At 46.2% G+C, this 21,931-nt stretch overlaps 1 protein-coding gene across 2 annotated transcripts in view; it reads right to left on the reverse strand.

Moving 5' to 3' along the window:
- Window positions 1-1,023: 1,023 nt before the first annotated feature.
- The window catches only part of ARNT2 (aryl hydrocarbon receptor nuclear translocator 2), a 177,392-nt gene continuing 156,484 nt past the window's right edge, over window positions 1,024-21,931 (reverse strand). The window contains exons 16-19 of one of the 2 annotated variants that reach the window (XM_081290101.1): window positions 18,640-18,778; window positions 17,768-17,918; window positions 6,354-6,490; window positions 1,024-4,799 (exon numbers count right to left, since the gene is read on the reverse strand). In XM_081290101.1, coding sequence (XP_081146227.1) covers window positions 4,701-4,799; window positions 6,354-6,490; window positions 17,768-17,918; window positions 18,640-18,778 — 526 coding nt within the window. In that variant the 3' untranslated portion in view covers window positions 1,024-4,700. Of the gene's footprint in view, window positions 4,800-6,353; window positions 6,491-17,767; window positions 17,934-18,639; window positions 18,779-21,931 lie in introns of both variants that reach the window. The other variant, XM_081290100.1, reaches the window with a different exon arrangement.

A 21,931-nucleotide genomic window follows, 5' to 3' on the forward strand; every position in this document is an offset into this window, starting at 1 on the left:
TTGCTTAGTGGCTAAGCATCCCTATGTTCAACCCGCTGTAACCAAAAAAAAAAAAAGAAAAAAAAAAGAAAAAAAAAAGAAATAAAAGAAAGAAAACCTTCTATAATTTGATTTTATATTTTCCTAGAAATTAGCTACAGAAAAGGTAAAGGTAGGTCATATTATGAATGGATGCTTAGCTTTATAAGAAACTGTTTGGTGTAGCCTCTGAGAAGTCTACTCAGTTCAAGGTCACAAAATTGTCTCCTGTGTATACTTTAAATATGTGCAGTTTATTTTGTGTCACTATCAGACTGATAAAGCTGTTAAAAAAATTAGAAATACTAGGTGTTTGACAGAAAAGTATTCAAGTGATTTTAGTTTGCCATTTTTTTTTAATTAACAGAGAAAAATTAGAATTTTAAGTACTTATTAAGGGTTTGAGTATATTAAAATACTAACTTAATTTTGTGAAGATTTAAAAAAAGTAAGAGTGTTTGAAGAGGGACACAAACACGTACACAGGGTTCTGTGGTGAGACCCAAGATCAAATCCTGGTTCTACCATTGCCTTCCTATGTTCTTAGATATGTCACCTAACTTCTCTGAGTCTTGGTTTTCTACAAACTAGAAATGGTAACCACATATCATAAATCTGTAATGATTAAACAAATAGCATGTACAAAAAAGCTTCTAGAGAGCCTTACCTGACACAGAAGCTCAAGGATTATTAGTTTCCCTTTCTATCCTATGTAGCTAGACCTCTCAAAGGATGGCTCTTTAACATACACACACTGCATACGGTTGAAGGACCATGACACAACACAGCTCCAGGGACGAGGTGTGCTGCAAGATATCCCTGAACTCAAAGAGACAAGTTCTATGAGAAGTTCAATGCAAAGCTGGCCTGGGCCATGGGTTGTTCAGAGCAAAGTCATTTTTATTGTAATGAAAATTTAAAAGGCAATTACATTAGTTATACATATACACAACCAACTTAATAACTGTTAGTCATAGAGAACATTCAAGAAATACAAATGATTTACCCACAGCACAGTTCACATCCATAAGAAGAAAGGTTAAAGGAGAGATGATTAAGTGCTTAATGTCCACTGAAGCCTGCTTGTGGAATCTTTTTTTTTAGGAAACAGATTGTTAGAAATGAGCCATCCATTTCTGCACAGTCTTGAAAACCCCATTTTTTTTTTTTTGTCAGTGCCCCACAGACTTTGGCTGATTGATTGGCCATAAAACCAGCTCTGGCCACAAGGCCCAGGCACACACCTACATGTGACAATGTGCCTGCACTCTGAAGTAAGGCTCTTCAAGCTTCTCAGGGTCCAGGCAGTGGAGGTGAAAGTGGACAGCAAGGTGGCTCATGGCTCCTCAGTGCACAGGATTCACTAGCAACAGGTAGTAGCATGGTAAGTTAGGACACAGCAACTTAATGACCAAACACCTTTCTGATAATACAAAGGGCTTTTCTAGTCTGACTTGTCACTGCTAGAGCTGTTGGGTAACAGGCTTGCTCTTGTTTATGGGGCAGGTTATGACTGTTAAGAGCAGGTGGCCTAGACAGGTGAATGATCTCTGTTTTCACAGAGCTCATTAGTTGGGTAAAACACTGCAGGCAGGGAAAGAGCAACTAATTTTCCTGGGGTCTGCCTCATCTCTTGGTTAAACCAACTAACTAGGAGCACCAATACCTGTAATCTGGGGAACACATAGTTGCTTCATTGACACAGAACATTTAATCTCTCTGGTGTAAATTCCATTAACTTTCATAATCTCTCCATCTCTGCTATTTGCAACATTTACTATTCCTGAAATTAAAAAAATGTTGAATTAGTTGTGTTAGAAAGTAGAGAAGGTGGCTGTTTGTAATGGCTCTCTTGCTCCCTGAAACCAACACTAAAAGCAAAGCTAGGAAGGAGTGACACTCAGGCAGAATATTCTAGAACCATTCGTGGCCACTCCCACAAGTCACCCGTGCAGTCTTGGTGGAGCCTCAGTAAAGCTGCATTTGTGCCCTTGCAGCAGCTTAGGAGGTCACTACATGGACCCCTTCTATGGAAAACCTATTGCTTGCTTAGCTAGGGAAAGTAAGTGGAAAGGCTAGCAGCAAATCTGCTGAGAAGGGAAGTGTGGTTCTATCAAATCGTGATGCTCCCTGTTCACCTCATAGGACTAAAAACTGAGTTGGCAGTCCCCTAAATTCCTAGTCAAGGGAGAAAAATACAAGCAAGGTCACCTGGAGGAAGGGTCCTTTTATTTCTTCAACGTCCCCTCAGTGCCAAGAAACAGTCATGGCCAAGGTGTTCACCTCTGGTGGGCACCTGAGAAAAGTCCCTGACTTCCCTCCAAAAAACAGAAGGCAAAAGCAAACACAAGACCCCTAAACTCCTGAAGTCACAAGCCAAAGGCCACATGACGTCTATTTTTCATGCCATTGAGAAACATTTTGCTTCAAAAGCTATTTTTGTATCTTTTTTTGGAGACAATCATGCCCACTGCCAGGGCAAGCTTGATGTTGTTAGGGCAGAGGGGGATAGCGGGTAGGTAGCACAGAGGGACAACTGTTCTGGGCTGGTCCTGTTAGGGCTCTCTGAGTGTCAGGTACCTCCTATTTCCCCAGTTGCAGGGAAGCCTCTGGGTTGGAGCCAGCTCCTCATGCACCTACACTCAGGACCACTCACCATCAACTACAAAAGGGTTAAGAGCTGCTGTAGAAACCATAAAATCAGGGCTCCATCAGTCTTGAAACCAAGGCTGGTTACTGGTAAAGGGCATTCTACTGGGTTATATTGGGGTTTCCAGATGAAGTTCAGCAGAAATACAGGGCACATGGATCTCCCTGGATGCCAGACAGGCTGCTGTATAAAACAGGATCTTCAAAGTACCAGAGCAATTCTCCCCTTGGCTCCTTCCTGCACACTTGGTTTACACTGCTCTCGGGCAGCCTAGAACCAACACCAGAATCCATGGGTAGGGACACTTGGGTTGTTTCTGAGCATTTGTAAATCTAAGCAGTACCTGTGAGAGGTTCCCAAGGGGATACAGGAGATAGATACTCCAGGGCTTTCCCACAAGGTGGGTCCCTGGATCTGCAGCCTTGTGTGACTTCTCTCTCACATAGGCATCAGTGGGCTGATGGATGGGGATTAGAAAAGATGGATAGGAAAAGAAGAAAACGAGGGAAATTAAGGGAGTCCTTGTCCATGTAAAGGGTAGGGGAGGAAGTAGAGGAACGTGAAAGTGGGGGGATGGGGTCCTAAACTCATCTTCTCAAATCTGAGTAAAACACAGTAAGCCAGGGACTCTGGGTTAAGGGGTTACCCAAGTAGAAACTTCTAGAAGTCAGATCATATTCTTGTCTTGAGACAATCAGAGGAATTCAGGACCCTGTGGACATGTGGCAGAATCAGAGTTGGAACCAGAACCAGAGTCTGAGTCTTCTGCCTCACAGATCTGTATCATATCCATCCCAAGATACTTCTGTACCTGCTGCCAAGCAGAGGACAGAGGCTCAGGTGGCCAGGAGGAAAGTGGTCCAGAGTGCATTTCTCCACACAAAGCCTCCTCCAGGTCACTGAGCAGAATGTGGCATGAGACCTGAGGAGGCTGGGCATCTTGACCCTGCCATCCACACCTGTATGCCTTTGTGACCTCAAGGTGTGCTTTCCTGCAGTTTTTGGGTGGGGACAAGCTCCCTCTCCCAATGGAGTAGGGCTGGAGACAGCTACATGGAATTAGAAGCACGTGTTCAGGACAAGTAGGAAGGACAAGCACTCCTATGAGGCTCTGAAAGGAGGACAGGGCTAGTTCCTCTAGGAAGGGCTTGGATCTGCAGTAGGTAGGTGGACCAAGAACTGACCTATTAAGGTAAGCAGGCCCCCATTCCTGGTTCCTGGTGACACTACTGAAGAGCTAGCCTGCTGAGTCCTGCTGGTCAGGCCAGCTCCTGGGCCCCAGGATGATCATCTTCCCATCAGGATGCTTCTGAGCTTGGAGACGGGGGCCACTCACTTCAGTTCTCATGCTTACTACAGACTTTGGATTCTATACACTCACCCTGGCCACACATGACGGACACGAGGCACGACACATTCATTAGGACAGAAAGTTCATGTCTCACTGCACAAAGTAAATATGTCCCACAGCACAATGGGCACATAGAAGATTAGCAGAGCTGAAGGGCATCCACCTCTGCATCCTTGTGCCACTTGGCTCCAGAGCATGGAACAAAGGCTCTGCATCCTGCTGGCCTCTTCTTCCAACCCCCCGCCTCCCAAGTCCCATCCAGTCAGCAGTAGTGAAAAGCAAGACATAATGTGATTCAGCACCCCCTGCAGGTGTGATGGTGTGTTAGTCGCTCTAGGCATTGACTGAACTTTTTATGTGTGTAAATTATCTATTAAGAGACTATTCACAACTGAATTTAAGGACCCAATAGGCTCACTTTCCAAGCACACACAGATAAAATACAATAAATACAATGGGTTCCCAAACATCTAAAAGCAGGGCCCCTAGTCCGTGGCCGAGAAGCCATGGCTGTGGATTAGAGCTGAGTGATGCTGTGCCTGGGGTATGTGGGGGTGGTGGGGTGTTTTTGGTGGGGGGTCCTGCATCAGGGCAAGCCAGGCTAGGGGGGTCCCATTCACATGGGCATTGGTGTCACGGCGTGGGTAGCACGCTACAGTGGGAGCCTCGCTCTGCCCGCAGTTACTCAGAAAATGGTGGGAACATGCCCAGGTCAGCAAAGTCTTCGATATTATAGTTGCCAGTCCCCTGGGTGGGATCTCCTGGCATTGGCAGCATGTCCTGCAGAAGAGAAGAGAAGAGAAGAAAGCCATGGGGCAGTCAGGTTCTTTGCCCGTGGACTGTGTACGTCCCAGGAGCCCAGCCGGCCACACACCCTCACAGCTATCTCTCTAATAGACAGCTCAGGAGTATTCCCCAACCTTCCAAGGGATGCTCTGCAGGGATACTCAAATGTCTGAGACCCTAGGAAACTGTCCTCCCCAGGAAGCTGCCACGCTAGCTGGTAAACAGCAGTAGGGCTTAACTTTTATACATGTAACATGGAGCCAGGGATACAGGGTGAGGACATGAGCCCCAATTGGTGGGGACAACCCAGCCTGGCACCAAGCAAAGTACAGATGGTCGAAATGCGACAAATGCTATGCAGCTTAAGAGTGAGTGGAGAGATCTGCAGCCTGTATTCACCGTGTGTAGCAGACTTCAGCTTAAACAAGTCTTCTGGACCTCATACTACCCATTTAGAATACAGGAGTAGCAACATCTCAATTCCTTATGGGATACGTCCTGTTGTGTTGTTAAGTTCCCAGCTCATATAATGCTGCATGAGAAAAGAATTCTGTGGACAAATAAGTTTGGGAAACAAGGCATACTTTGCCTATCTCTTAGAAATCCACAGTCCTCATTGAGGAAGAAGGGCTGTCATGGTAGATAAGGGGATACAAGGGAAGGGTTGGATTAGGCACTCCTCTGCACACTGAATAGTATGCTGCCTCTGTGGAAACCTCATCAATACCTGGGCTCTAGATCTGTGTCTGTGAGGGTACTTCTTGACCTGGTGGGAAAGAAGCTTGGGATGAGGGTGAAGTAAATGGAGCATTGACTCTTGAGCATAGCCTCCCATGCTATGGTTCCTGCACCTAGCCCTGCTTTGCAGCCAGGACAGGACAGGGCTCTATGACCCCACTGGAGATGCCTGGGTTCTGGTTGCAAGGATCTGGTGGGATGGACCTCACTGCAGGTGAAGGGGGATGCAATGCACTCAGAACCTCCCATGGAAACTATTCTGGCTGAAAGCGGAGCCAAGAGAACTGGTAGTAGGGAACTGAAAGGATCTCAGGTACCTCTAGCCAGTGGGCAGCACCCTTAGCCTAACCAAGAGGAGAGCTGAACCAGGGCCAGCCTGGCACTGGGGCAGGGTCCTGGAGAGGGACGTCCTCCTGTCCTGGGTATAGGCTGGTGAGGAGCAGGCAGGACAGCCAAAGGTAAGGAAAGCTTGCAGGGGAGAAATGGACCCAGCACTAGGGCCAACCCTCATTAGCCTTCTACTCTATGCACCTCTCTTGGGCAGCTCTGAGCTGGGGCAGGGAGGAATCTCTAATTGTAGCCTCCTCTTTTGTGTGCCTCAGCTCAAAGGCCCCTTCCCCTCCCTGAGTGCATCACAGTTTCTGGTTGGACAGGATGGAACCTTCTACTCCTGGACCCCCTTCTAACCCCAGGCCAGGCCAGAACTCACACTGGCTAGCGGGTGGGCGGTGGTGCGGCAGAGACCAAGGGGGAAAGGAAGCAGAGAGAAGGCGCCGGTACCTACGAGAAGGCGGTGCTCGCTCGATTTACCTGGAACACTTCAGTCTGACCGGGCTGCTGGTGGGAGTGCTGCTCACCGCTCTGCTGGCCGTGGTGCTGGCTCTGCCACTGTGACCAGACTTCTGAGGGCCTCCCCTGGAACTGCCCGCTACTTTGTCCACTCTCAGCTGAAAGAGCCGATGTACAGGACACTTCTTTAAAAGTCATCCCTGGTTTCATGAGACTTAAGAACCACTCCAGCTCCAAGGGCCCCTCCTTCCTAGGAACATGTTTGTTCTCCCATCTTTCTTCCTTTGACTGACAGACAACAAGATAAATGGGTGAATGGCATGGGGCCTCTGCAGAATGGTGCAGGGGCTTGGCTGGGGGGCGGTTCTCCATGGAAAGCACCTCCCAGGTGACTGGGTGCTCCAAGCCTTAGAGCCCTTTGCTCTGTTGTGGCTGCTCATGAAGCTGCTCATCTGGATTCCAGCCACATTTGGGATCAGCAGCATGGGCTGGAGAGTTCCTCTCCCTAGCATGTGAAGGCAGATGCAGCCTTCTAGATTCCTGGACTCCCTTCTGTTCATGGGCTGCTCTCTCACCTGGCCTGCTAGGGAAGAGGCTCACCTCACAGCTGTCTTCACATTCACCAAGCTGTACCACTGGTCCTGCTGCAGGGCAGAGCCACCCCGTCCCATTCTTTGTGGCTCTCTGTCAAGTATTCCTCAGCATCTTAATATTTCTTAGTTTGTTTAAGAAGGAAGGAATTTGGGCACTGCTCAGATGGGAAGATAAAGCTCCTCTGTGGAATCAGCAAATTACTTTATAAATGAGAGCCACTTTGCTTCCTGCTACAGTTTACTAAAAATACTCAACAGGAAAACTGAAAATAAGCAGAATTTTCTCTAAATCATTTTAAAGATTCAACCAAAGAGAATTCTGTTTTTTTTTTTTTTTTAAGAAAGAGTGAGAGAGAGTGAGAGAGAAAGAGAGAGAATTTTTTAATATTTATTGTTTTTAGTTTTCGGTGGACACAACATCTTTGTTTGTATGTGGTGCTGAGGATTGAACCCAGGCCGCACGCATGCCAGGCAAGCCTGCTACTGCTTGAGCCAAATCCCCAGCCCTGTTTTTTTTTTTGATGGTGCTAGGGATCAAAACCAGGGCCTTGTGCATGCAAGGCAAGCACTCTACCAACTTAGCTATATCCCCAGCTCCCCCATTTTTTTTTTCAGTTGTAGATGAACACAATATCTTTGTTTTATTTATTTATTTATGTGGTGTTAAGGATTGAATCCATGCCTCATGCATACAAGGCAAGTGCTCAACTACTGAGCTCAACTACCCCAGCCTACCCAAAGAGAATTAAGAAAACTTACACTTTTTATTTCCTTCCTTGCTTCCTTCTTTTTTTTTTTTTTTTTTATAGTACTAGGTAGGGATTGAACCCAGGGTCCCACACATGCTATGCAAATGTTCCATCACTGAGTTACAACCCCAGCCTGAAAGAGTACCATTTTAAAAAGTTATCTGAAGGCAGATCTCAAACCTTAGGAACCCCCTTGCCACCATCAGTGTCAAATTATTCAGTAACATTGTGCATTGTGGAGACAGTGGTGCTTTGTCAAGCTCTGAACTGAGCTCATTATTATTATTTTTTTTTCTTTTTGGTAATGGGGACTGAACCTAGGGCCATGTTATCACTGAGCCATGCCCTCAGTCCTTTTTATTTTTTGAGACAGGATCTCAGTAAGTTGTCCAGTCTTGAACTTGTAATCCTCCTGCCTTGGCTTCCCAAATCTCTGGGATTATAGGTGTATGTCACTGTGCCCAGTTCTATTTTGCCCCATCTTGCTCTTTCCAATGGCCATCCTGACTGTTGACAAACCTCACCTACCCATCCTTAGCAGGGGTGCCTGGCTAATCTGAGGTGAGATCCAGGGAGAAGAATCTCTCTCTCTCTTCCTCTCTTACACACATCTCTGTACTTACTGCCTGAGATGTAAAGGGGTTTAATAAATCATGTAAGCTCCCTTTAACACCTTAACCACTGGCGGTTTTCAAATTGTGCATGATGAGAATGGTTGGCTCAGCATAAGAAGGAATGGAGTCTACTGTGTATAGAGGGCATCTGGCAATCTGAAATGTCTTTTCCTGAGAGTCCCAAACTGAACTCAAGGACCAGAAGGAACTCTAAAAGTAATAATTTGCTGTTGAATTGCAATTTCAAGGCCAGTTTGGGAAACATAGCAAGACCCTGTCTCAATATGTAAAATAAAAAGTGCTAGGGATGTAGCTCAGTAGTACAGCATCCTTGGGTTCAATTCACAGTACTTAAAAAAAAAAGTCTAGAATTGGCTGTGGGTAGAGAGCAGGCCTGGTTCACAACTGTGCCAAATTAATGAGCAGCTAGGATTCCCACTTGACAGGCACCAGTCCCATTCTAGAGCCTCAGAGGCTAGACACAATCTGGTCTACCATTGCTTGGTGGGAGGATGGATGAACACAGTGGCCACCTCTGCTGTGGGATGCACCAGGCAGGCTGTGGAATGTCCTCGGGTGTTGAAGGAAATAACTGCCTGCAGGTCTGCTTTGGGATGCTGCTCCAACAAGGTTTCCTACTGAACATTGCCTATCATGATTCAATGTCTACAACCCTTCCTGACAGCTGTGTGTCTATCTTGCTGAGCCCTGGTCACTCGATACACCATTATGCATTGCCACAACCAATCCAATAGGCATTCAGAGTTCTCATTCTTCTCAATCATTCTCAAATATTCAACATACTGCTGCTCATTTTGGTAATATTTTGTTGACTTCCATGACTGCTGTTGATGTTAGTTCTACTATCCCTTATGGGGTTCCTTCTCTCCCATCAGCAGGAAAGCTGGGAGGAACCTTTTCTATTCCATGAACTGACCTCTCACTTATTATGTGGCAAATGTTTCATGAGCACCTATGATGACACAGGCTCTGTGTGACACTGTACACATTGGAGAACAAGAATGCTTCTATCTTGAGCAGCTTCCAGCATGGTTGGGAGAGGAGTGAGCACAAGTTCTGCAGAGGAGAGTTGCTATTAAAGGGTTTCCAGAAAAAGGATAAGAACCCTCAGAGGGTACCTAACTTAGTCATGGCGAAGAGAAAAGGCTTTGCAGAGATCTCAGAAATGACTAGCTAACCGGGTGTAGGCTTTGTAAAGAATTCCAGACACAAGGATCAGTCGGTTTAAAGGCCTAAGGGTGAAAGAGGATGACACCATCCAGGTTTCCACAGGTAGCTCAGGATGGATGAGAACCATGGAACTAGGCAGGCGATAAGAGATGAGGTTGCAGGGTGAGCCAGCGTCAGGTGTAACCACCAGTGTGACCAATTTTTTGAGGGTAACAGAGAACTACCGAAAATTTTAAAGTGTGGGCACAGCACACATAGATCTGTAAATTCAGGAAGGTCACTGTATCAGTGGGTAATGGACAATATGACAGGGAAAAAGAAGTTAAAAAAAGGAATAGAGCAGACAAGAGGCGAGAAAAGGAAACCAGTGAGGAGGAGTCTGCTATACTAATCCTTGCAAGAGAGGATGGTTGCTTGAGCTATGGAACATGAGCAGGCTGGAAAGAAGTGGATGAATCTGAGGATAGGATGGAGAAAGAAGTGCCTAGACTTGTGAATTGCCAACTGAAATGGCTGCACCAAGGATGGGAGTGAGGGGAGCTAGGGAAGACCAAATCAGGTTTCTGGTGGTATTTACCATTCTGGTTTTTCTCCTGAGCTTTGGATCCATCATCTGTGCCTGGGCCACACGGCTGAATAGTAGAAAGACAATTTCAATTCTTCCTGCCTCAAGTGATCATTTCCTCTCCTCACATAGCCTAGAGCAGGAGACCAGGACTGTCACTGTCTCCTCTCTCTCAACACCTCTTGTCCAATCATGAGGTTCTATCAAGTTCCCACCCACCAAAAAAAAAAAAAAAAACCCTAAATCTCAACTCCTACCTCCTTTTTCCCCCATCACACTGCCACACAATGCTCTGAAGCTACGCCTGCACCCAGTCCCCCCAGATCCATACATCTCCTGGTGCTGACCCAAAGCAGAGTCTACTGCTTACAAAATGCTGGATGGTTGACCACCATCTGTGAGGTCTAGCACACAATCTCAGGGTCTTTTGTAATGTGGCTTCTATCATTCCAGCCCTATCTTCTACTTCTTGCCTCTGTAACCCCATCTCTTCCCCTGGTCCCATGACAACCCCTGGACACCTGCTGAGGGCCACTGCCAAGTAGGAATGATGCATCAAAATTTCCTTGCTAGCGTACCCCATGTTAAATGGATTTCGCTGTTGACATTGCATGTAAGGTGACCTTGCTCAAGGACCAAGGCGGATCCGGGTTTAGAGCTGATCAGGTTTGAGGAAGTATCCCGGTCCTTGGGTTTAGGGCGTTCCCAGTTTAAGACAATAGGGGTTTTAGGGAAGTTGGAGGTTGAAGATTATTGCTGCTGGGATTAGGGTGTTCCTGCTGCTTGTTCCCGTTGAGTTCTCATGAGATTAAAATGGGATTTTGGAAAAAAGCCTCTGGAGTAGGTGAATTGGGCGGCAGCAGAACTGGGATTTCCCAAGAACGTGTGTGTAGAGGCCGGTGTGAGTACGGGAATAAAGATTGCTGTTTGAATCTACAAGGTGTGTGGTGGCTCGTGATCTTGTGCCCAGCCAAGACTGTGGCAGACACCTGCCCCCCAATATCACATGCAGTTATTTCTCTATGCTACTGTACCTGTGCTCTGTCATGTGCCTAGAGGATTCTACTCATGCTCAAAGCCCTAATTACATGTGGCCCCATGGTACTGACTTCCTCAGTCACTGTCTCTTCTTTGCTTACCTCTGGTGCTCATCATTTCTCATGACAATGCTCATCATACCATATTAACTTACCCTAAACTGGAGTAAATTAAGGCCAAGGATCTTATTTATGTCTACCCCAGGCTTTATTGAGAAAACTGCTTGGAATACTGGAGGCTTCAAGAGGAAGAATAAAGGAAAGAAGGAAGAAGAGAAGTAAAGGAAGAAATAAAGGAGGGAGGGAGGAGTGAACAGGGGAGTAAGATGAACATGGATAACCCATGAACATTTATTTCTGTGCATTCAAGGCTTCCTGGGTATAGCTGACTTGTAAATGAAACAGTTCCACTTTCTCTCATCAGCCCTACCTCAGCGACAGTCAGGGACAGTGCAGGGTAGAGCAGAGTAGCTCTCTATTCATATTTGGGGGTACTTGATTCTATTATTTACAGATAAAAGATTTCAGAATAAAAATTCTTAAATTTTTGCTAAGGGAGGTGCTCTTCTTAAATGTTTGCAATAAGAAAGAATCCATAAACTGAATTGCCTTTGAAATGCAAAAAATCGTGGCAAAAATACATAAAATAGTTAAGAAGAATGGAAGGGACTTAGTATTTTTTGAGGAATGTTTGTGACCAATGCATGATGCTACATATTTTACGTACTTTATTTTGATTCATTTCTGGATCTAAAAATGTGTTCGTTATCCACATTTTCAGATAAGGAAAATGAAGCTCAAAGATGTCAAGAAATTGGCCCAACTCATTTAGCATATGAATGCCAGACCCAGGGTTTGAACCTAGACCTTTCTGATACAGAAGTCCATGTATTATTTGTAAAGAAAGTATTTAAAATGAAAGGCTAGTATGTACTGGATATGATACCCCGTGTGGCAAGATGGGTGACAGACACTGGACAGTCCACTGAGAACAACGGATGAGGAACTAAGCAGTCAGCACGGTTGAGAGCTCTTCTAAGGGATGCACTGGCAGCTGTGGAGGGCACGAAAGCAGAAAAGCACTCAGCCTTGAGTATTCCTGGAGGAGATGACCTCAAAGCAGTGACTTGAAGGATGAGCCCACCAGCCATGAGACAGGGCAATTAAGGGATACTGAAAACTTCTGCTCCTGGAAGTGGTTACTTTTCCCTCCCTACATTGGATCAGTGATCTCTCTGGCTAGATTATGAGCATGAACTCCACTGTGACCCTCCCGGATGATAGCACTGTGGGATTTTAGCCTAAGCATGACCAACAGCATGACCACTGCAGTGCAAGTAGATAGTCAGCAGGGGCTACAAATGGCCTGCACCCAAAATGTACATGCATCTTTCTAGACAAAAACCCACTGGCTCCCAACATCCTGGTGTTACATTGTTATTTTGAAAGCCATATGTAGTTACAAACCATAAGCTGGGCTCCAGCCATGTGTTTCTTCTGGTCGGTTGGCTTCCTAAGGCAGGCCAGGCTGCTTTGCCCTAGCTAGATGTGTGGGCCAGGCCAGGCCTGGTGCCTACATGGGTCATTATTGCTGCCACCCCTGGGACAGCCAGGTCAGCTTGCAGACCACAGGTCAGATCTTGAGGAACTTTTAGATTCCTAGGCTATAGGGGCAGAGATGACAACTTCCTTTTCCCTGTAAGATTCAGGTGATTTGGAAAGGTGCTTTGCAGCAATTCAAACCTGATTTGAGATCCTGCTCAGAGGTTCTATCTGGTCCTATTTAGCTTATGGTTCTCAACCAAGGGTGATTTTGCAAACCACCAGGAGACATCTGACATTGTTCAGAGACATTTCTTAAGATCATAAACAGAAGAATGCTAGTAGGTAGAGGCTGGGGACACTGTTAAACACCCTATAATATACAGACAGCACCCCTCCCCCAAGAAATAATTATCTAGTGCCAAATGTCAATAGTGTGGAGGCTGAGAAATCCTGCTGGATAAAGCTAACAAAGATCACCAGAGGGGCAGCTTATCTTACAAATGCCTTCTAGGCATCTTAGCAAGGACCAAAAACTTTCTGAATTTTCTGGCTAGAAACTCACCTTTTCAAGACTAACTAATAGGACCAGGGAGGTCTACAATCCTTTAAAATTTGCTAGTGAAAATGTACAGGGCTGAGTTTGGGGCCAGGATCAAGATCTGGGGAGTAGGTAGGGGCAGGTGTTTATAAACATTTCAGACTACTGAAATTCAATGAATTTATCCTCCCCTGCTCCACTCTGTAATTATGTACCCTATTTCTTTCTGAGAAATTACATTTTTGTAATGACAAATTCACTACATTCCCCTCTCTAAAGTAAATCTGGGCTGAGTGGGACAGGTTAGATGGACATGAATCTTTTAAGGAAAGGTAACATCAGGGATGTGTTTCTTATGCTTTGCAAGAGGTCCATCTTTGGGTTGTCAGTATCATGTGTTATGACCCAATTTGATCATGCATGAGTGAATTCCTTTAGTTACCTCAACTTCACCTAAACTGAAAAGCAGATGCTGAACAGGGAGGCGATGCTTGTGCTTGCCAAGCCATTTTATCTGAAAGCATGCTGCTAAGAAAATAATGTAATGTGAGCCACACATACGCCACACTTGAGCATGCTGCAGCAAATATGAGCCACTTCCTTTTAAGCAACCCGTGTGCCTGGCTCCCTGCATTTCTCCAAGAAACATCATATCAATGAGCAGATGCCTGTCGTAGCTGAGACAGAAACTGACCAATTTGGGGATTCTGATCATGCGTACATGTGTTAGTTACCAATTTCTTGCTCTTTGTTCTAAGTCTACCCTTCCTTGCCCTGCTTTGTCACACCAGAACCAGGCCCTGTGAACTTTTCTCCTGCACTGGCTGGCACAGTGTTAGGTTTCATCAATCGGGGGTGCTGGAGAGATGAGCATGAAAAGCAGAAGTGTTTCTCTTCTGGTTTCAGGTGGGGTTTCCTCCTCCTAGGTGTCTAGTAGCAAGCAGAATGCAGAGGATGAGTGGCTCTACCACACCAAGGGATGCTTCCTGTGTTCACCTGCCTGTGTCTCCTTTCACCTGTGGGTGAAACTTCTGGCCACCTGGTGGGAGATTTCTGCAGTTTAGTCTTGGTCTATCACTACCCCCTAGTGAGTTTCTCAGCCAGATGGCAGGCTGCTTCTGGCAAATTTACCAGCTGTGAGTCTCTGTGAAAGATATACCTTTCCCAGGCTGAATCTCAGGCTTTGTGGAGTGGAGTCTCCTTTTCTGAGTTCTTGCATACCCAGTCTTTTTGAATTTTATTTTGAGGCAAGGTCTTGCTAAATTGCCCACACTGGCCTTGAACTTGTGATCCTCCCAAGTTGCTGGTTGTGATCTTCCTGCCTCAGCCTGCAAATAGGACTCCACAACTGCACTCAGCTCTCAGCTCTTGTCCCTTTCTTGTCTACTTACCCTTGGCCTCAAAGGCAGAAGCTGCTGCCCACCTGTACTACTACTGTATTCCTCAGGCTCCTTGTTTACCATTTTTTATTAATTAAAAAAAATCTTTAAACTTTCCCTGTTCAAATCACTGGTCTCCTGATTAGACCGCGCTGCTATACACCCTGTACCAGGATGGTTAAGGAGACAAGTGCCTGGATATGTCAGCACTTACATCATTGAGTTGAGTGGCTTCCTATTTCTACTTCTGGAAGCTGCATTTCATATGACAAGGTTTTGCTGTGACCTAAGCCAAAATGAAAGTGAAGCTAAGTGTGGAAACACAAATGTGACAGTGTACAGCTTCAGATAACTCAATAGACCAGAAATGGAAGAATTGCTTTGGATTAAAGCTTGAAAGCTCATGGAACAAAACCCACATGGTTCACAGAAAGGCAAAACTCAGGCAGGGCACTTTTCCCATTCAATGTATTAATTCAATCTGTAAAGTTTCCTGAGGAGCTCAGCACTACTGAAGCACTGTTCAAAAGTGACATGTTATGTGGTTGCCCCTTGATGTCAGCCACCTGGGCTGTGGCAGGTGATGTTCAGTGTCTGCTCAGCAGGTATTTCAAACCCGTCTGCTCCTGCCCATTGTGAGGAGGGACAGGATCGACTATGCTATCTCTCTGGATTCTGGCATCTGGTTGAAAGTAACTAGCTGAGGCCATGTTGCCTGGGTGCTACCATGCTTGGGGTCCCATTGATGCCTACCAGAGGCCCCTAGGCCGCAGCTGTCTGATGCATGCACTCAGTGCCATGCATGTGCAGGGCTAGGGCACCGTGTCCATTGCAAATGTAAGCACTCTTGTTGTTTTAGCTGTTTATGTTTATTTAGTACCTAATGAAACTGATCATTAATGGAGACTGCTCTGTTCCCCCTCTATCCACCCTTCTATCTGCTCTGCTCCCTACATCCCCACACTGTGCCCTCAGAACAACCTCTGAGGGTGTGAGTAAACAACCATTAGGCTCTGTTCCTAATCATACACCCTCTTTCCTCTGACCTTGACCAGTGTGCCTCCACTGCCAGTCTACTTCCTGAAGCCCTGTGGAGCAGAAGCTGACCCCACAGTTGGCAGGAGTCTCACATTCTGCTTCTGTCCAAGTTAACACATAATGTAGCCATGGTCAGGCCATGTGAAGCTTCTCAGTCCTTCATGTCTCTGTTTTAGTCTCTCACATCCTCACTGAAAGGGTTCCAGCTCCTTTCTCATGAATACAAATCATGGGGTATCTCCTAGGGCACCTAGTTCCTCCTTAGTTCTAAATCTCCTGAGGGATGGACGAGAAGGGGATGGGAAGCACCAAGCAGTGGGTGGGAGCACAGTCTTTGACTCTGGCTTCCCAAATACCTCAGTAAAGCCTTGAGCTTTATCAACCTTGCACCTCAGTGTATTTTTCTGTGAAATGGGAATAACAAAGATATTTTTCTCTTAGGGCTACTGTGATCATTAAAAGAATTCAAATGTATAAAATGTCTAATATAGCCTTTACTGTCTGGCTTATAGTAACCATCCAATAATGATTATCTGCTGTCATAATCATTACCATTCAAGAGTGAGACAGCACTGAGGCTGCTGTAGAAATGGCTGCTGGGTCCAAAGTCCCATGTATGATCCTATTCTTGGCATCAGAGGTGGGCAGTGATGTCTACGTAGGGCTTTGTCTTTCCTGTGTCCCATCTCCATTTACACTTCTGGCCCCGGTGGTTGCTTGGTGGATACTGGACAGATGCACAGAGCTAAAGGCATGGACTACTGGGGCAGGGACGTGGCCTTTCTACCTGTCTTGTTATGGTCACAATGAGATGCTCTAAGGCATTCCCAGGGATGGATGCTCAGTCTCCTCTGGAGACCTTCCTAACATTATGAGACACACTGGCCAACCCTTCTATTTGGTAGCTGTCAGGGCCAGATAGGACATACAGGGCCTGGTGCTCACAAAGGTGTAAATCAGAATAAGTCATAGTAGAAGGTCCCTCTTGCTTCCAGGAATGTCTAGATACCTATCGTGCTTTGAGTCTGCAAAGGCCCACCTTCAGGAGGGGGCAAAGGGATTTCTCCACAGACTCCGCTGTACAGGATATTTTCGCATGTTACAGCAGAGGAGGTGGGTACTCTCCTGGCTATTAGAGATCTCTACCTTAGAATGGGTACTAAGCTGAGGGCTGCTAACCTGAGTGCACCTGGCAGAGGTTGCTCCTTTCTGAAGGGACACTGTGCTTCTAAACCTAGTGCCATTTAATAACACACAACGGTTGAGAATGTGAACATGCTAAAGTAAATGGGACTGATGTTGGAGGGACAGTTGATTCCAGGGAGACAACAGGCAGGGGTCAATAGATGCAGTTCCCAGGACCATAGGCTGAGTGGGGCAGGAGGTAAAGGGAATGGGGAGTAGGTGGCAACTTTATATTATGACCAGGGTCTCTGCATAGCATTTTTCCTAAGGCTGTCAGATAAGCTGCTTAAAGAGAAGTCTGTGATTTGGCAAACGGAAATTTGAATATTTGGGCTGAGCTTCATGTTCATCTGAGGATAATGTGCTCTGCAGAGAAAAGCCCTGCATACCTCATTGTTCAATGTCATGCAATGACAGCACTGTGATGAGGTAGTAGCAGCTTGGGCTTCTTACCAGGACCCTCTGGTGAAATGGAGTCCCAGTGGTGAGAGAGGCCCCAGGGGCTTTGTCAATATACAGAGTGAAAAACAGGCAGGGCTCCTGAGACAGTAGGTCCCAGAACCCTTTGTTAATAAAGCTGAGAAAGATGGTCTTCTAATGAGTCAGGATTCCTTTCATGATATTAAAAATAGGGAGAACTTTACAGTGTTATTGACATAATTGATGATCCCCATATTCTCTAGTCTTTTGAAATAAGACTTGGTGGACCTGAAAGTCCTTGCCAAAGGCCATAAAGGATCAAAATAGCATTAGATAACATGAGTGCATAGGAACTTTATCAAGTCTTAAAGTCAACTCTTAAAGTCAAGGTCTAAGCACCTGGTGTCTCAGGAGCACCCTGGGCCTCCTCTTTACAGCCAGAGAGAGGAAAGGCACTTGGAGACCTCTGGATCTTGTCCCAAGTATTCTGGGAACTTGGGGCCCAGCTATTCAAATTCAGTATGCTCAGAAAGCATTTCTGCTGACTCTGCTAGGAATTCTTTCCCTCATTCCCCACCTACCGAACCCTGGAGTCCTGTTGGCAAGACTGGAGTAGGCATTCCCGCTGGGTGAGGAGGTAGCTGGACTGGAGAGAGGACTGTAGGAAGAGGGGTCTGCCGGGTAGGTGTGGCTTGTTCCAATCCCGAAAGGAGATGACTGGGTCTTGCTGGACTGAGATGGGATTTGCTACAGTCAGAACAAAGCAAAAAGATGGCAGTATCACCCCGGGACCTCCACCCATTTCCCAGGTTGTCAATGCCACTGGCATCTGCTCTGGGTGACAGAAACACCCTTGGCTCTCTGGGCTGGCTAGGCAAGTGTTTGGTATCAGCCCCTATGTGAGATCTTTGAGGAGAGTCTGATTGATGTCAGCCCCCCAGGCTACAATGATCAGGGTCCTCTCACTTCTGCTTGAAGCGGGTCTTAGCATTGTGGATACCAAGAGCTTGATTGCCCATTCAACACTCATCCTTGCAGTGACTGCTAGGGAGCCAGGCATAGCACCTGTTGTGTTTACGGGTCTTCCTGATGCAGGACCCAAAAGAGATCCAGAGTGATGAGCAGCTCTTTATTTATTTATTTATTTTTTAAATTTTTATTTTTTTGAGAGGCTCATTCTTGATAAGTGCCTGATCTGTTCCTGCCTGATTCCCTCAGGGCAAGACTGTAAGGAGAAAGGCTGCTGGATCAAACGGCCTTTGAAAGGGTTTGGGAACCTAGCTTTCAAAGTGCCCTGATGAGGGCAGGTGCTCCTGAGTAGCTAAACACTGCAGGGTAGTTGGATCCATCTGGGAGTACCAACCCATCCTCACAACTGGGATTCACAGGAAGCACATGGTGGGTGGTCTGCCACAATGGAAACCTGAGACAATGCCTTTACAGATGCACATACCTGTCCCGGAAAGGGTGGACGACTCCCTGTCCATGCCACCTGACTCTGGTTTAGCTGCCGGGAAATCTGGGACATGTTCTGGCCCGTTGAGGAGGAGGACTGAATATCATTCACTCCAGGTACATGAACCACTGAAGAGCTAGAAAAGAAGAGAATGTGTATACCCTGAGGGACTGCCCTATTTTGCATGAGCCTGTGTGCCCACCTTGCCATGCAGGCCCTTCTTCCTATGCTCACCCTCCAGTAACACTAGGAATAGCTTCCTCTGGTACTCCCTGAGCAGACCTGCTATGTCTAGTCTTATATTCTTAGCCTTCTTCTCCCACAGGATCCTGCATCTCTCTCCTCTGCTCATCCCTTCTATGCATTTATTGCTTTCAACAGATGATATGATTCCCAAGAAGAGAAAGTATCTCAGAATACAAGTCAGTCTCAGTGCTAAAATGCTCTTTGTGCTTTGGTTAATTTGTCCCTTTGTGGTCGCTGGATGGTTTAAGGCCTCAGGAAATAGGCTTCAGGCTGTCACTTAGTTTCAGGCAGAAAAACAAGCCCATCAATGGAAAGCTGCTGGATGGGACTCAATCCTGCTTCTGCAAGTGCCTGGCTGTTTGTTTACCTCTTCTGCCTTCAGTTTAACTCAGTAGGTCTTTTTTAGGTACCTGCCATGTGCATGACAGTGCTCAGTGCTCTTTGAATGCCTTTTGCAGGTTCAGTCCCAGACACTGTCCCCACTCTTAGGCAAATACTGTCTGTGCTGCTAGGCACTTCTTCCAGGAGATTTTTCCCAGCCATGCCAATTATGTGATAAGTTCATTAAAGATAGATTTGTATTCTGAGATGGGATTTGCTACAGTCAGGACAAAGCAAAAAGATGGCAGCATCACCCCGGGATCTCCACCCATTTCCCAGGTTGTCATTACCACTGGCATCTACTCTGGGTGACAGAAACACCCCTGGCTCTCCTAGCTGGCTGGGCACGTGTTTGGTATCAGCTTCCATGTGAGATCTGATAGAAAAATATAGAAAGGCTGGGAGAAGCCTTTTGTTTCAGGCCTTTCCTCCTGCCTCCTAGGGATGAGCTCAGTGTACAGTAAGGTCCTTGGATGCCTAAGAATAAACTTGAGTAGGGTGGTTGGGCCCAGCCCCGAAGGCTCTTGGCAGATGCAGGTTTTCAGTTGAATTTTAAGAGGTAGGTTATAGATCATTGATAAGATTGGGTACCATTTTACTAAGTGTATTCTTTTTTTTCTGATTTTATTTATTTTTTATTGATTTAAAAAAATAAATGGCAGCGGAATGCATTACAATTCTTATTACACATATATAGCACAATTTTTCATATCTCTGGTTGTATATAAAGTATGTTGACACCAATTTGTGGCTTCATACATGTACTTTGGATAATGATGTCTATCATATTCTACCATCCTTGCTAATCCTCTGCTTCCTCTCTTCCCCTCCCACCCCTCTGCCCTATCTAGAATTCATCTATTCCTCCCATGCTCCCCCTCCCTACCCCACTAAAAGTCAGCCTCCTTATATCAGAGAAAACATTTGGCATTTGTTTTTTTCTGGGGGGGGGTTGGCTAACTTCACTTAGCATTATCTTCTCCAATGCCATCCATTTTATTTTTTTTTTCTATGCTAGCTGGTCCTTCTTAAAAATCACAAAGCAAGTTCAGTTATTAATGTAAAAGAAGATGCCATTTCCAGCCTCCTGCATAAAGTTTAATTTTATACAAGGGTTCCCTGCCTGATCTCCTTCCTGATGAATGTATGACTTTATAGACTATTTTCTGATCACTATTCTTTACAGAAGTCTCTCTGTTACCTGCTAAGCCCTCAGTGCCCTAGGAAAGATGCCCTGGCCAGAAGAGATGAGCTTCTTGGGGTAAAGTGCTGTCAAGCCCTCCCCAGGGCCTCTAGGCTGCCTGCCTTGGCCCAGACAGGTCAAGGCTTGTGGGAACATAGCAGAAGAACTCTGGGTGAAGACATACTTAGGGATGTCAGTAATGGCTCTCTACTAGGGGTTTAAGGCTGCCTATGGCTGTGGAGGATTTAGAATCCTTTATCCTATACCCTTCTCCATCCTCAAACAGCTTAGGTTGTTTAGAATGATAGGAAATTCTACCCATTCTGCAGGCATTAGCCCTCATAGATGCATTTCACAGACTGGTACTGAGCATGCTGGGCTCTGCCCAGGTGTTGGGGTACTCCTTGGACCCTTCCCCACATAGCCATCTACAAGCCTGCCTCTTCTTCTCTGTCACTCTCATCAGTGCATCTTTTATTTCTATGACAACTAAATAATGAGGAGCTGAACTCTCTGTCCTGAGTACCTCTTTGGCTTCACTCCTTTTCTCTGACCCACACTGCCTCCAAGGCTACGTTATCTAATCACCCTTCTAAAATCCATCAACAATAAAGTCCCAATTCCTTATCATTGTACTCTGAGACTCTGTAGCCTCACATTGGTTTCCCTGCACATGAAGTCTCCCCCAGTCACCTCTGCCTTCTAGGCTTTGCTGAACATATTCTTTGTGCCTGTGCACTGTTTCCACAAAAGGAGGCAGAATTTCACTTTTGTTTCAGGCTACGCTGAAGAGCCAGCCAGGCCTTTTCTTCCTTGTCTTCTTCTTGCCTCCTGCTGATACTTTTTCCCTGCTCCCCTTTGTCCAGCTTGGGAGACAAGCAGCAAGTAAATGTGAGGGTCTGGCAGGGCTGGTACAGGCTGCCATCAGTCCATGTGTGTAGATAGGCTGAGTAATGAGAGATGTCTGACTATGCTCAACAGAGCCCTCTTGTTCTACCGTCCCCAGATCACAGGGTAGCTTCCAGAATTCCCCAGAGCCTCAGAGCAGCTGCTCTTCAGTGAGGTCCACCAGCGGGATCAGCTAGAGCCATTCCAACCTCTGTTAATCCAAGGCACAGCTGCAGAGTCACCCATTCCCCCCTGGGAGGTCTGTCCTCAGACCAGCAAGGAAGTGAGGTTCTTATTTCTTGGCAGGGCCTCCCTCCTGGGCATTAGGTCCACCTGCCGAATCCAGGTTCCTGTCTACACCTGGAAGCTCTGCTAAGGCTCTGTCCAACTTTACCAGAGGCTATGCTATCTGCTGGGCATGGAATCTTGTGAACTTGGGGGTGTCTGGTATGCAGGTGAGAGACCCTATCTCTGGGAGCCACCAGTTTTTCATCTGACCTGCTCTCCCCAGTTTATGCTCCTGTTCCTTCAGCAGAAATTGGAGTCAGATATTGCCTTCAGTAATGATGTTGGAGCTTCCTCAACAATCTA

The sequence above is a fragment of the Spermophilus citellus genome (assembly GCF_964194105.1).
Source record: "Spermophilus citellus genome assembly, chromosome: 4".
Taxonomy (NCBI): domain Eukaryota; kingdom Metazoa; phylum Chordata; class Mammalia; order Rodentia; family Sciuridae; genus Spermophilus; species Spermophilus citellus.